This window comes from Dermochelys coriacea, chromosome 3, assembly GCF_009764565.3.
Source record: "Dermochelys coriacea isolate rDerCor1 chromosome 3, rDerCor1.pri.v4, whole genome shotgun sequence".
Lineage (NCBI taxonomy): Eukaryota > Metazoa > Chordata > Testudines > Dermochelyidae > Dermochelys > Dermochelys coriacea.
The window spans coordinates 3,650,655-3,662,395 of record NC_050070.1 but is presented as its reverse complement, the minus strand read 5'-3'; the positions used below and the strand labels follow the sequence as shown (position 1 = coordinate 3,662,395).

Genomic DNA, 11,741 nt, shown 5'->3' with positions numbered 1-11,741 from the left:
TCCCTGCCCCGAATGCCCCAGGGTGTCCTGCTCTGAGCTCTGCGGCTCAGGACATCTCTGGTGCCTGCTACGCAGCTGCCCGGGAGTCTCACCTCCTCCTTTCTTCCCAGAGAAGCAGGTGTTCCAGCTCCGAGCTCACATGTACCAGGCCAGGAGCTTGTTCGCCGCAGACAGCAGCGGCCTCTCCGACCCCTTTGCCCGGGTTTTCTTCATCACCCAGGGCCAGTGCACTGAGGTAAGAGACAGGCCCCTAAACCGGGGACGGGGAGGTGGGCGGGTGTGCGTCTGAACTCGCTGGGTTGAATTTCTGGGCCGCCAGACTGCAGCAAACCTGGTGGAAGCGGGAGGGGTAATGAAAACACCGCACATCAAGTGCTGCCCGGACGTATAACACTCTGGCAAAGTGCGAGAGGTGCCCTCTGGGCCTGGCCCACAGCGGGATAACAGTTTACTTAGTGCTGCTAGCTGATGGAGATTCCCCTTTACCTCAAGCCAGGGTGGGCTGCACTGGGGCTGTAAAGATCAGGGGTTTGAACCCTGCTGGGTGCCGTTGGACATGCACCAATTGACTCATCCTGACAACTCCCCTGGGGGTACTGTTGTGATCCCCATTTTACACCGGAGAGAAACTGATACACGAACAGACTAAGGGACCTGCCTGAGATCAGACAGAGAGTCAGTGTCGGAGCTCTGGGGAGCTCCCAGTGCTGTGCTTCAGCCACTAGACCTCACTTCTCCTTCACTTGCGGCCTTCACGATGTGGCCAAGGCTTCACGATGTGGCCAACACAGGAAAAGCTCTGCCAGCTGAGAGGAGGTTGCCTCCGGGCTTCCTGGCTCAGGGACCCGCCTTCTCGATGCCATAATTTTAAAGCAGCCACCTTGTATCTCCAATGGGTTGGTGCGGGAAGTACCAGGAGAGTCCATCTGCCCCTCTCCTCCCTGTAACCACAGTCCTGGTGCTATTTCCCCTTCCTGCTCCTCCAGGTGCTCAACGAGACACTGTGCCCGACCTGGGACCAGCTGCTGGTCTTCGACAACGTGGAGCTCTACGGGGAGGCCCACGAGATGCGGGACGACCCCCCCATTATCGTCATTGAGATCTACGACCAGGACACGGTGGTGAGGGAGCGCCCTGGCCCGGCCCTCTGGAGCACAGTGCCAGGGACCGGGGTGGCGGATTACTCACGGGCACACACCGTGTTCGTCTTGGCTGTGGAGAGCCACTTGTCCTCCGGCACCGTCCCTAAATACCCCCGGGCACCACCTCCCACACAGAAGGAAGAAGCTGCAGAACACCAAGGCTGGGGCAATTATACAGCCGGTGCTGCTTGTTACAGGCTGCTTCATGGCATGGAGAAGCTGAAATTTACTGCTGATGTGAGAGAGAGTCAGCGACTGTGAGGCCGAAGGCAGGGAGACGATAGACAGGCCTTTACCTCTGCACAGCACCTCAATCCCGACCCACAGCCCCCCTGCTGTCTGCTCCTGGCCCCCAGCTCTGCCAATGCCCCTCAATCCCGATCCACAGCCTCCTGCTATCCGCTCCTGGTCCCCAGCTCTGCCAATGCCCCTCAATCCCGACTCACAGCCCCCTGCTGTTTGCTCCTGTCCCCCAGCTCTACCAATGCCCCTCCCTCCTGACCTCCAGCCCCCTGCTATCAACCCCTGCCCCCCAGCTTTGCCGAGGCCCCTCCATCCTGACCTGCAGCCCCCTGGCTGTTCCAGCACAGGGCTCCCCACACACAGGGGCATGGGGTCGCTGTATAATAAGGAGGTGCCAGCCATGAAGTGATCCTGGCATCCACAGACCCCTGGAGAACTGGGCAGAATCTCTTGATTCAGCGAGTCCTGCCGGCTCTTCCTCTCGATCCACTTGCCGATCAGCTTTCCGCACAAACCTGCCCGCCCAGGCTGGGGGGAGCCATGGGGCTGGGCTGGAGGGTGGGAAGTAGCCTCCCGGAACATGCCCAAGCTCTCTCCCTGCCTTTCCAGGGCAAGGCGGACTTCATGGGCCGCACCTTTGCCAAGCCGGTGGTGAAGATGTCGGACGAGGACTACGGCCCCCCGCGCTTCCCGCCCCAGCTGGAGTACTACCAGATCTACCGGGGCAACTCCACAGCCGGGGACCTGCTGGCCGCCTTCGAGCTGCTCCAGGTAAGAGCCCAGCCCACGGAGCGAGGTAGCAGATAATTCCACCCTGGGCGAGCCCCCTCCCCAGGGCACTGGGAGCTGCGCCGGCAACGCGGGGTGCTGGATGCAACTCGTGTATCGCCGTGGGCGTGAGCTGGAGATGCTCCCAGGAGAGACGGGCGAGCACAGCCCCTACCAGCTCAGCCTGCAGGTTCTCCTGGTGGAGGTGCAGCAGTGGGTCTAGGCTAAGTCCTCACTCAGCAAGTCCCCGCTTCCCGCTGGCTGGGGTGAGGCTTATGCTGACGAATGGGCCAGCAGGGGGCAGCATGTTGGGGTGGGGTCTGCTCCTGGCATGTCACCCAGTCACCCCTGGACGGACCCCAACGACTTGCGCTTGGCTAGCGCGCCTCCCGGACAGGCAGCCATCCTGGACTGGAAGACGCCCAGGGAAGGCGAACCCACCCCTTCCCTTGGGTGTTTCTTCCAGTGGTTAATCACCCGCGCTGGTAAAGACGCCCGGTGCTAACACTGCCCGCTGGCTGCCTCTTGCCAACTCTAGTACACCGGTGCTGTCATGGCAGGTGCCAACGGGCAAGTCTCCTGGAGCTCAAACAGTAGAGTTGCCTCTTTCAGCCATGAGGGTCCCAGGTTTGAGAGCCAGCTGGGGGCCAATCGCCTCTGTTTGGGGGTGCAGCCCTGTGAGTGCATGCCACACACAGAGGAGCATGTCTCGTAGCACCATGCCGGGGAACTGCCTGGCAGGGTTTTAGCTGCATGTCTGTCGGGACGGGGTGTCTTGTAGCTGAACCTCATCTCCTCAGTGCTCCTCACTTGGGATGGCTTCAGTCATCTGGGCATGGAGCAATACACGCTGAGGAGCGAATGCAGGAGCGTAAAACCCTCCTGTCCTGACCGGTCACGGGGGAACTGGCGAAGGAGGCGCTGGCCAGACGCTTGTGTGGCGTGTCGATGGAGCGGCTCCTAATCGGTGTCGTGTCTCTTCCAGATCGGCCCGGCTGGCAAGTCAGACCTGCCTCCACTCAATGGGCCGACAGAGACGGAGCAGGGTCCCATCCTGCCAGTGCCCTTGGGGATCCGACCTGTGCTGAGTAAATACAGAGTGGAGGTAATAACCCCGGGGATGCTGCTCATCCACAGGCCAGGCTGCTTCCTGGGTCACTGGCTTTTGGTGTTTGGGTTCCCAATGGTGTCAATAAGTGGCACAAATGGCCACGTCCTAATTGCATGGCAGAGGCAACGTGGGGCTGTTTCGGCTGGGACCGGAGGTACTTAGGAGAGCCCATTATAATGTTTGGGGCATGGTCCAGACTCAGCGCTGGGTACCCTGGCATGGCTGGAGAGCAGGGAAGCTTGCTCCGCTGCTGGATGTCAGAGGGGGAGGCTCTCAGCCAGGGCCAGGCAGCCGATATCACACCACAGCCCTTTACCATGGGCACTCCGGCCCCTTGCACCAGCTCCCAGTGCCACCTCCGGATGTCAGAGGCAGGCCGTGGGCGGTTCTCCGCTCCTCACCTCGGCGCCTTCCCTTCGGCCCAGATCCTGTTCTGGGGCCTGCGGGACCTGAAGCGGGTGAACCTGGCCCAGGTGGACCGGCCCCGGGTGGACATCGAGTGCGCCGGCAAGGGTGTTCAGTCGGCCCTGATCCAGAACTACAAGAAAAACCCCAACTTCAGCACCCTTGTCAAGTGGTTTGAAGTGGTGAGTCCAGCCTGCTTTGGGGGAGGGGGGATAGCTGAGCCCTGCCTGGCCGGGGAGGGGCCATTCCTACCCCTCCTGGGCAGGGCTACGATTGGGAGCCTTGGGGGGTCCAGCAAGAGCAGCTGGTCTGGGCGGGGGGCTAGTAGCCTTTGCGCTAGCCTGGGATCCAGCTCCTTCCTGAGTTCTTATCCTGACTTGGGCAGCGACTCCCTGGGTGGCTATGAGCAAGTCACTGACCCTCTCTGCCTCAGTTTTCCCACTGGGCCGATAAGGGCTGCGGGGCTCTGTTTGGCAGCGCTGACGCGCAGCACCGTGTCACGAAGGCACCAACTGGCACTTTGCCTCTATTAACATAGGCCGGTTAGTAGGGCCCCATCTCCTACTCACGTGATTTGGGGCCCTGCGCTCTCCCCCACTGGAAAGCAATCCTCTTCTCCCCTGCCAAGAGAGGGGCCCAAACCCAGGGGTCTCTTGAGGGCTGCCCTTCCCCTGATGGCAGTGAGTCCTGCTTGGCTGGGAAGGAAACTGAATTAGCATTCACCCTCGGATGGGATCCTGGTCTGAGCCAGGAAGGAGGCTTATCCCCTCCCCCAAAATAACCCCTGACCCCCTGCGATGGGGACCATTCCTTCCCAGGATCTCCCAGAGAATGAGCTGCTCCACCCACCCCTGAACATCCGGGTGGTGGACTGCCGGGCCTTTGGCCGGTACACGCTGGTGGGCTCCCACGCCATCAGCTCCCTGCGGAGGTTCATCCACCGGCCCCTGGATAAGAAATCCCAGCACTGGAACACTGCAGGTACCAGTTGGGGGGGCAGACTCCCTGGGCTGCGTGTGGCCCCCGGCCACCTACCGAGCCGGGCAGGGATGGGCAGAGAGTGATAGACAGGACGTGGTGTTCCCTGCTCATTAAAGCGTCTAACTGAGCAGAGGGCAGGCCGAGAGCCAGGCAGGGCTCCAGGGAGGAAGCATCAGGTCAGAGCAAGGGGCAGGGGGTTGGATGGGTGGGAGATTCACGGGCTTGTTCAGTGGGTCGATATCTACTAAATGTGTCAGTATCCCTGTGGAACCCACCCAGGCCCAGATAACACAACCCAGCTCTGGGCCGGTGCAGGCCAGTTCCCTACAGCCGCAGCATCTCCACTTGGCCCCGGGGCAGGGACCGCATAGGAAAGCTCTGTGCGTGCCGATGGCGTCGCGTGAGGAAGAAATAACCCCGGGGATTAGAGGGGCAAAGGCCACCTCTGGTGCAGCCATGCAGGTTCCTCCTTAGCGAGGCCACAGTGGCCTCAGTCGAGAGGCCAAGGGGACTGAACTCCTCTCTCGCTTCCTAGCCCCCCTGGGTTGGGATGGGGCAGCATCAGCAGTGGACGACACCTCCATCCACATGGCACCTGTGCTGTGGATAGGTAGAAACCGCCCGTTCCCCAGGCCGTCCCCCCAGCTCCGTGCACCAGCATGAAATTCTCACTCATCCACATGTGTGCTAGCTGGTATTGCTGGTGTGAATGCCATCCATGTGGCCCGTCCCCTAACAGCAACTCCAGCGACAGTTGGGTTTTCCTTTGAGGGCAGGTGTTTCCTTTTCCCCGATTCTTATTTCCGGGACAGTTCCCATTTCTTGTCTCTCTTCCTCATCACCCGCCTCCCTCGCATTCCTGCTCTCTGATCTCTTCGGGTCTCCTCTACACTGGCTCTTCTCTGCCTCTCTCTCTCTCTGTCCTCTGTCCAGCTAAACTGCTCAACGGCTATTTGGCCCTGGCAAACAGAGGCCCGTACTATCGTCTCCCAGGTGAAATTGTCATCAACATGGAACCAGAGGTGCCTATCAAGAAGATGGAGACCACGGTGAAGTTGGAGGCTGTGAGTATCCGAGCAGCCAAGCTCATTCCATGAGCGGTGTGTTTCTTCGCAATGCTACAGACCCCCGGGGGGTGCTCCACCCAAAGCAGGGGCCACCCATCTGGTGGGACGTGCAACCAAACTGATGCCCTGAGTGAAAGGCGTAGGCTGGCCCCCACGCTGGCCTGGGTGGATGCACACAGTGCTGCCTGCACAGAGAGCCCCCGTTCGGGACTGAGAGCACAAAGATATTGGAATTCTGCTTCAAAGAGTAACAGGCCAGCACGCACAGCACAACACGCATACAAACCAGGCATGCAACCATGAGCAACCCTACAATAACAAACCAGCATGCACAGTCCAGCACATATACAAACCAGGGTACGCTCACCAGCAACCCTACCATAATAAACCGGCATGCACAGCTGAAGAAGAGGAAAATGCCTGTATCTGCTCTGTGGATCCATGCATTTCTCCGAGCCCATCACCCTGCTATCTAGCACCGTGATATTTAACTGGCAGAACAGGAGAAGAAGCATCTCCCAACGGATCATCTTCCAAACTTTCCCTCGAGGTGTCCGTGCCTGTTCAGTTTTATTAATTGCAGTTGTTCATTTCAGGACATCAGACGCCTTGTTCATTTCTTTGGGGGGTGTGTGTGTGTGTCGTGCGTCTCTGTTCCCAACTCATTGTGGGTGGGTGGGTGTCATGCATGTGTGTGCAAAGCACAGAGGTGCATCCTGGCTCGCTGCTGTGCATTTGCACTAACTCTATGTTCTCCCCTGTTCCCTCTCGTTCCGTGTGGCAGAACTCCGATGCGGTGGTGAAGGTTGACGTGGTAAGTACTGGGCTTTGCCTTGCCCTTGCCCTCTGCTTGGCTTTGAGCAAGCCACCCTCGGCTTTGCTTGGCCTGCTGCAGAGCCCTCACCGGTGCTGTTGTTATGGGGCTGGCCGGGAGGCTGAGTCAGCTGGCACACACGCAGCATTGGCCTGACCCACAGCCAATTGACATCAAGGGAGGCCTTCCTGTCTATTCACTGGGCACTGGACCCCATTCCTGTGCACATCTGTGATGAGCAGCGTCAGTGACAGCTGGAGCCATGGGGCTTGACCAGTGGTTCTCAACCAGAGGTCCGGGGCCCCTAGGGGGCCCCGGGCAGATTTTAGGGGGTCCGCCAAGCAGGACCAGCATTAGACTTGCTTGAGGTTCAGGGCAGAAAGCTGAAGCCCCACTGCATGGGGCTGAAGCCTGAGGCCCTGAGCCCTGCCACCTGGGGTAGCTTTGTGGTGGCCCCTGTGGCGTGGGGCCCCAGGAAATTGCCCTGTTTGTGACCCCCTAATGCCTGGCTTTTATATGCAGAAAACCAGTTGTTGTGGCACAGGTGGGCCATGGGGTTTTTATAGCATGTTGGGGGGGGGGGGGGGGGGCTCAGAAAGAAAAAGGTTGAGAACCCCTGGGGTAGACGGTGCAGTGAGCCCAGAGCCAGCATGACCTCAATGGATGGAAGCCCCAAGTGGGGTTATTACGGCCACCAAACCCGCCCACCCGGCTCCCAGTGAAGTGCAGATCCTCAGCGGGCTCCGTGACATCAATGGAGCAATCTGGAGTGACGCCGGCTGAGACTCTGACCCCAGGAGTGCTGCGGGGTTTGGCCCTTGGCGGGCTGCCTGGGAACAGGGGGCTGGCAATGGATGCTGTTCAGAGCAGCAAGGAGCACCAACCCAAACCTCTGCTTCCAGCACCTCAGACTTTGCCAGTGGGTTCGAGCTCAGGGTTTGACCTCTGCAGCTTTGGGCTCCACTCTTCACAGCTGGGCTCTGAGCGGTAGCTAAAATGTCCCAAGACTGGGCTGGACCTGTGGTCTCCAAGCACAGCACCAAATCTGCCGCTGACTCCCTGTGTGACTGGATGAGTCACTTCACTGCTTTGTGCCTCAGTTTCCCCTACCTGAGCTAACAGTACACAGGATGGATTGGGAGGGATCTATTTCCCCATCTTGGCTGCAGGGCTCTTTAAGCCTCTCCCCTCTTCTCTCTCGCTCTTTCTCTCCCTCTGTTGTGCTCCTCCCGCCCCGGCAGTCGGAAGAGGAGAAGGAGAAGAAGAAAAAGAAGAAGAAGAAAGGAGGGGGAGAGGAGATAGAGGAAGAGGAGCCAGACGAAAGCATGCTGGATTGGTGGTCCAAGTACTTTGCTTCCATTGAGACTATGAAGGAGGTAGGCGCGGGGCAGGGAGGGAGGGGGCATGCGGTCCAGCCCATGGGAGAATTCCCACTGCCAGGCGCAGCTGAGCGGCTATTTCATCTCCTCAGGTTAACATTCTAGGGCCAGATTCCCCGACAGGCTCCGGTAGCTTGGCTGCTAGGTGACACTAGAGCGGTGCCAAGGTCCTGGCAAATCTGGCCCCTAAGCGCAAAGGTTGGGCATTTCTGGAGCAGTTCCCAGCAGAGGATATGGACATATGCATTATCCCTGCAGAAGCATCGAAGCTGACAATGAGATACTGAGCTTTTTGTCTCTAGGTCACTGATTCTTATCCGCTCTGAGCCGACTCCCCATTGCAGCATACAGGGGCCTTCAAAGTAGAGGCTCTCCCAGCCAGGAAATGCCTCCAGCATCATGAGCTACCCCAGCATCCAGAACATAACTTAGAGAAGCCTCAAGTCAGCTCTAACTTACACAGGGCTCTGGCCAAACTTGCACAACTTACACAGGGCTCTGGCTCTGGCTCTGGCTCTATGGCTGGGCCCAAAGGCCTATGGGATGCTAAAGTGGCTTAAAGCCTCCTTTACTCCTTCTCACACAAGCCAACTCACTCCTCACAGCCCCCTCTCCGTTCTCTTCCTGCCTTGTGGGCGTGAGAGAGGAGTTTGCAGCTGGTGTCTCATTTGGGAACAGAAGTAAAACTGAGCTTCTGACCGCTTGTTTTTAGGAAAGGTCCATGGGACTTTTTGGTCTGTTTTGTTTACTGCAGTAATGGGTGTTAACTATTATTATTTAGTATTTCTATTATTGTACTACCAAGGAGTCTCAGTTATAGACTTTGCCTCCACTGTGCTTGGCGCTGTACAAACCCAGAGAGTCCTTGCCACAAAGAGCTAGAGCTGGGTGACATTTTTCATCTGAAACTTTTTTGGTCAAAAAAAACCCCCAGATTTTTGAAAAACTGAATATTTTGCAAGTTCATGTCAAATTTGACAAATCGCTTTAGTCAGGAAAAAAACAAAAACACCCCCCCCAAAAAAATTTTTAAATGAAAATATTTTGTTCTGACACGTTCTGAGATTTTTCGGTTCAAAATGACTTTTCATTGTGAAATTTACTTGTTTTATTTAAAAAAATTAAAAAGCTGAAAGCTTGAAAATGAAACAAACTGTTTTGTTTGATCCAAAATAATAATTAAAAAAAAATTTTGGCTCATTAAAAAATTTTTTAAAAATTTTTCGGAATGGCCAGCGAATTGAAAAATCAGTTTTATTCACCCAGATCTAGCATCATCCCCAAAGTCTTGGACAAATTCCAGCTTATATTTTGCCTGCATAAAACTCCCCATACAATGTTAGCTGATCTTCACTTCCTGTCCTAAAAGGTGACTGCGTGCTGTTATACAGTCGCTGTGCTTCACCCCAGAGCTGGCTGCATTTCAGGGCTGCTATGTTTCTATGTTTTCTAGCAGGCTCCAGGCTGAAAGGTATTTGTAGAAATAGAATGTGTCGTTCCTGTACCTGCCCTTCTCTGCATCTCACTGCCCGTTTCGTCTCTCTCCAGCAACTCCGGCAGCAGGAAGTGGCTGCAGCAGAAGCTGAGGAGAAGGAGGAACTGGAGATTGCAGAGGGTAAATTGTTGAAAGCGAGCTACCAGAGCGACGCAGAGATTGATAAAACCAGGCTTAGTGCTAAGATCTCTCGCCGCATTCGGAAAGTTCAGACCAAAATCAGAGCCTCTGCTAAGTTCTGTACCTCTGGCTCCAAGCTTGCGGGTTGGGGTCTCACCACATATTTCAGTGAGGCCAAACCTGACACACATCGTCTTGCGATGATGGATTACGGCGCAGATGTCTGTCAGACCCAGCCTGCCTGGTGTAGATGTGACATGGCAGGGAGACAATGCAGTCTAGTGGTTAGCGTCTAGTCTGAGTCATTGCCTTGCTCTGTGGCCTTGGGAGAGCCACTTAGTCTCTCTGCCCATCCCTTCCTCCCGGGGTCCTCTGGCTGGTGTGTGGGAAGCGCTCGGAGATCTTTGGCTCTATAGAAGTGGAAAGTATTATTCTTAACAATAATCCAGCGTGCCAGGCTTTCCCAGCCTGTCCAGCCCTCACCCCCAGGACAGCCATACTGGAAGCAGGATGGCCTGTTTCTCAGATGTATTATATCCCCTTGGGCTGCACCCTACTCCCTGTTACGCTGGTGTGATGTCATTGCCTTCAGGGAGGCTGTGGGCAATTCACAGGGTAGTGTAGCTCAGGGACTAGCGTACAGCAGTGCCGGCCCTGCCAGGCTGCCCTGAGACATGGACGTGCGCTTCTTTAGTGCATGCCACCTGTGGATCTCCAAGCACTTCACACCCCCGAAGGTGTCCGCCCTAACACTGCCCTGGGGAGGTGTCACAATCCCTATTTCACAAATGGGTAAACTGAGGCACGGGGCGATTAAGTGACTTTCCCAAGATCACACGGTTAGTCTGTGGATGATGCCAGGAACAGAACCAGGAGCCTTTACGCCCAACCCTGTGCTTTTCCCACTAGGCATTGCTGATCACGTCAGTTGCACCCCTGCCATCCCCCTCCCCGTAGCAATAAGAACCAGCTGGGTGGATCTGGCCCCTCCAGGAGTCGAGCCCTATGGGATCTCTCTCACAACTCGGGTGAGGAGCCCAGGGTGGTTGTGATCCCTGCAATTGCTGCTCCAGCCGACTGGTCACACCTATTTGCTAGGTTATTTAATAATATGAAGGTTCTGAGGTTAAGTAACCTGCTGCGAAAGGCAGGCCCCGTCCATGTGTCGCCAGAGGATTAATTCAGACTAGCAGGAAGAACTAGTGCAGCCCATGCTGGCTACGAATGTCAGTGGCCATGTCTAACTGGCCAAAGACGGTCCAGGCTGTGCAGCAAACGGTCGGTACGTCGGGAATGCATCAGGCTGAGGAGGGGGCTCCAGGAATGGGGTGTAGGGACTCTCACCTCTGAGTTCTGGGCCCTGGTCAGTTCCCCTTGGAGGACTGATGCTTGGGATGACTGGGTGTCTCTTAGCAGTCCCCTTATAGGGTCTGATCCACTCTTCCTTACTCACGGAACTAATCCCCGCTGGCTGCCGCAGAGCCGCTCATGTGGGTAGGACTCTAGGGCGGGCCCATAGATGGTACTGCTTAGCTCCCTGCTGGCTGGCCCATCATGCTGCGGGCAGGGAGGTTGGTGAGGAGGAAGTTTGCTGTGCTGCTCTCATCTATACCTGTTCTTTGGGGAGGAAGCCTGCAGTCATGAGGCCGTCGGCCCAGCACCTCTCACCATGTGGGGCCAGACCCTCAGCTGCTGGGAGTCAGTATAGCTCCGCTGGCCCCGGTGGGCTGATTTGCACCAGCTGTGGATCTGGCCCGTTGCCATTAGTGGCAATACACTGTTTGCACCTGCTGGGGATGTGGCCTGTTGCATCCAGTGCGATTCAGCTGCCATGTGGTCTCTGCCCGTGGCCGACATCTGGGTGAGCGAGGGCCTGGGTGTACCTGGGTGCTGGTCATTGGTGTACTGGGGTGCATGGAATCAGCAGCCAGTCAGGAGGAGGGGCCTGGTCTCAGCTCAGTCCCTGGGCTCTGCACCATGAAAACCACCAGGTTGCTCCCTGCAGAACCCCCGGGGCTCAGCCCTGGCTCCAAGTCTCTTCATCCCAGTCGCGAGGTCACTCTGGCTGCTCTTGGCATGGTGTCTCTGGCCTCCCTCCCCTGTCTTTGCCAGCCATTTCCAAGCAGAGCCTGGCCACGGTCAGCTTCCGCCCCGCATGCTCTACCCTCCCTCTTTCGTATTGCGCATTTTTCTGTCCCAGTCTGTCTGTTCTCATC

General features: G+C 57.0%; 1 protein-coding gene across 3 annotated transcripts in view; it reads left to right on the top strand.

Moving 5' to 3' along the window:
- OTOF (otoferlin) overlaps nt 1–11,741 on the top strand; it is a 217,812-nt gene that overhangs the window by 169,526 nt on the left and 36,545 nt on the right. For all 3 annotated transcript variants that reach the window (XM_038396681.2, XM_043510006.1, XM_043510007.1), the window contains exons 24-33: nt 111–235; nt 987–1,121; nt 1,995–2,156; nt 3,139–3,258; nt 3,690–3,851; nt 4,488–4,650; nt 5,584–5,714; nt 6,502–6,531; nt 7,773–7,907; nt 9,459–9,525. In XM_038396681.2, coding sequence (XP_038252609.1) covers nt 111–235; nt 987–1,121; nt 1,995–2,156; nt 3,139–3,258; nt 3,690–3,851; nt 4,488–4,650; nt 5,584–5,714; nt 6,502–6,531; nt 7,773–7,907; nt 9,459–9,525 — 1,230 coding nt within the window. The remainder of the gene's footprint in view (nt 1–110; nt 236–986; nt 1,122–1,994; nt 2,157–3,138; nt 3,259–3,689; nt 3,852–4,487; nt 4,651–5,583; nt 5,715–6,501; nt 6,532–7,772; nt 7,908–9,458; nt 9,526–11,741) is intronic.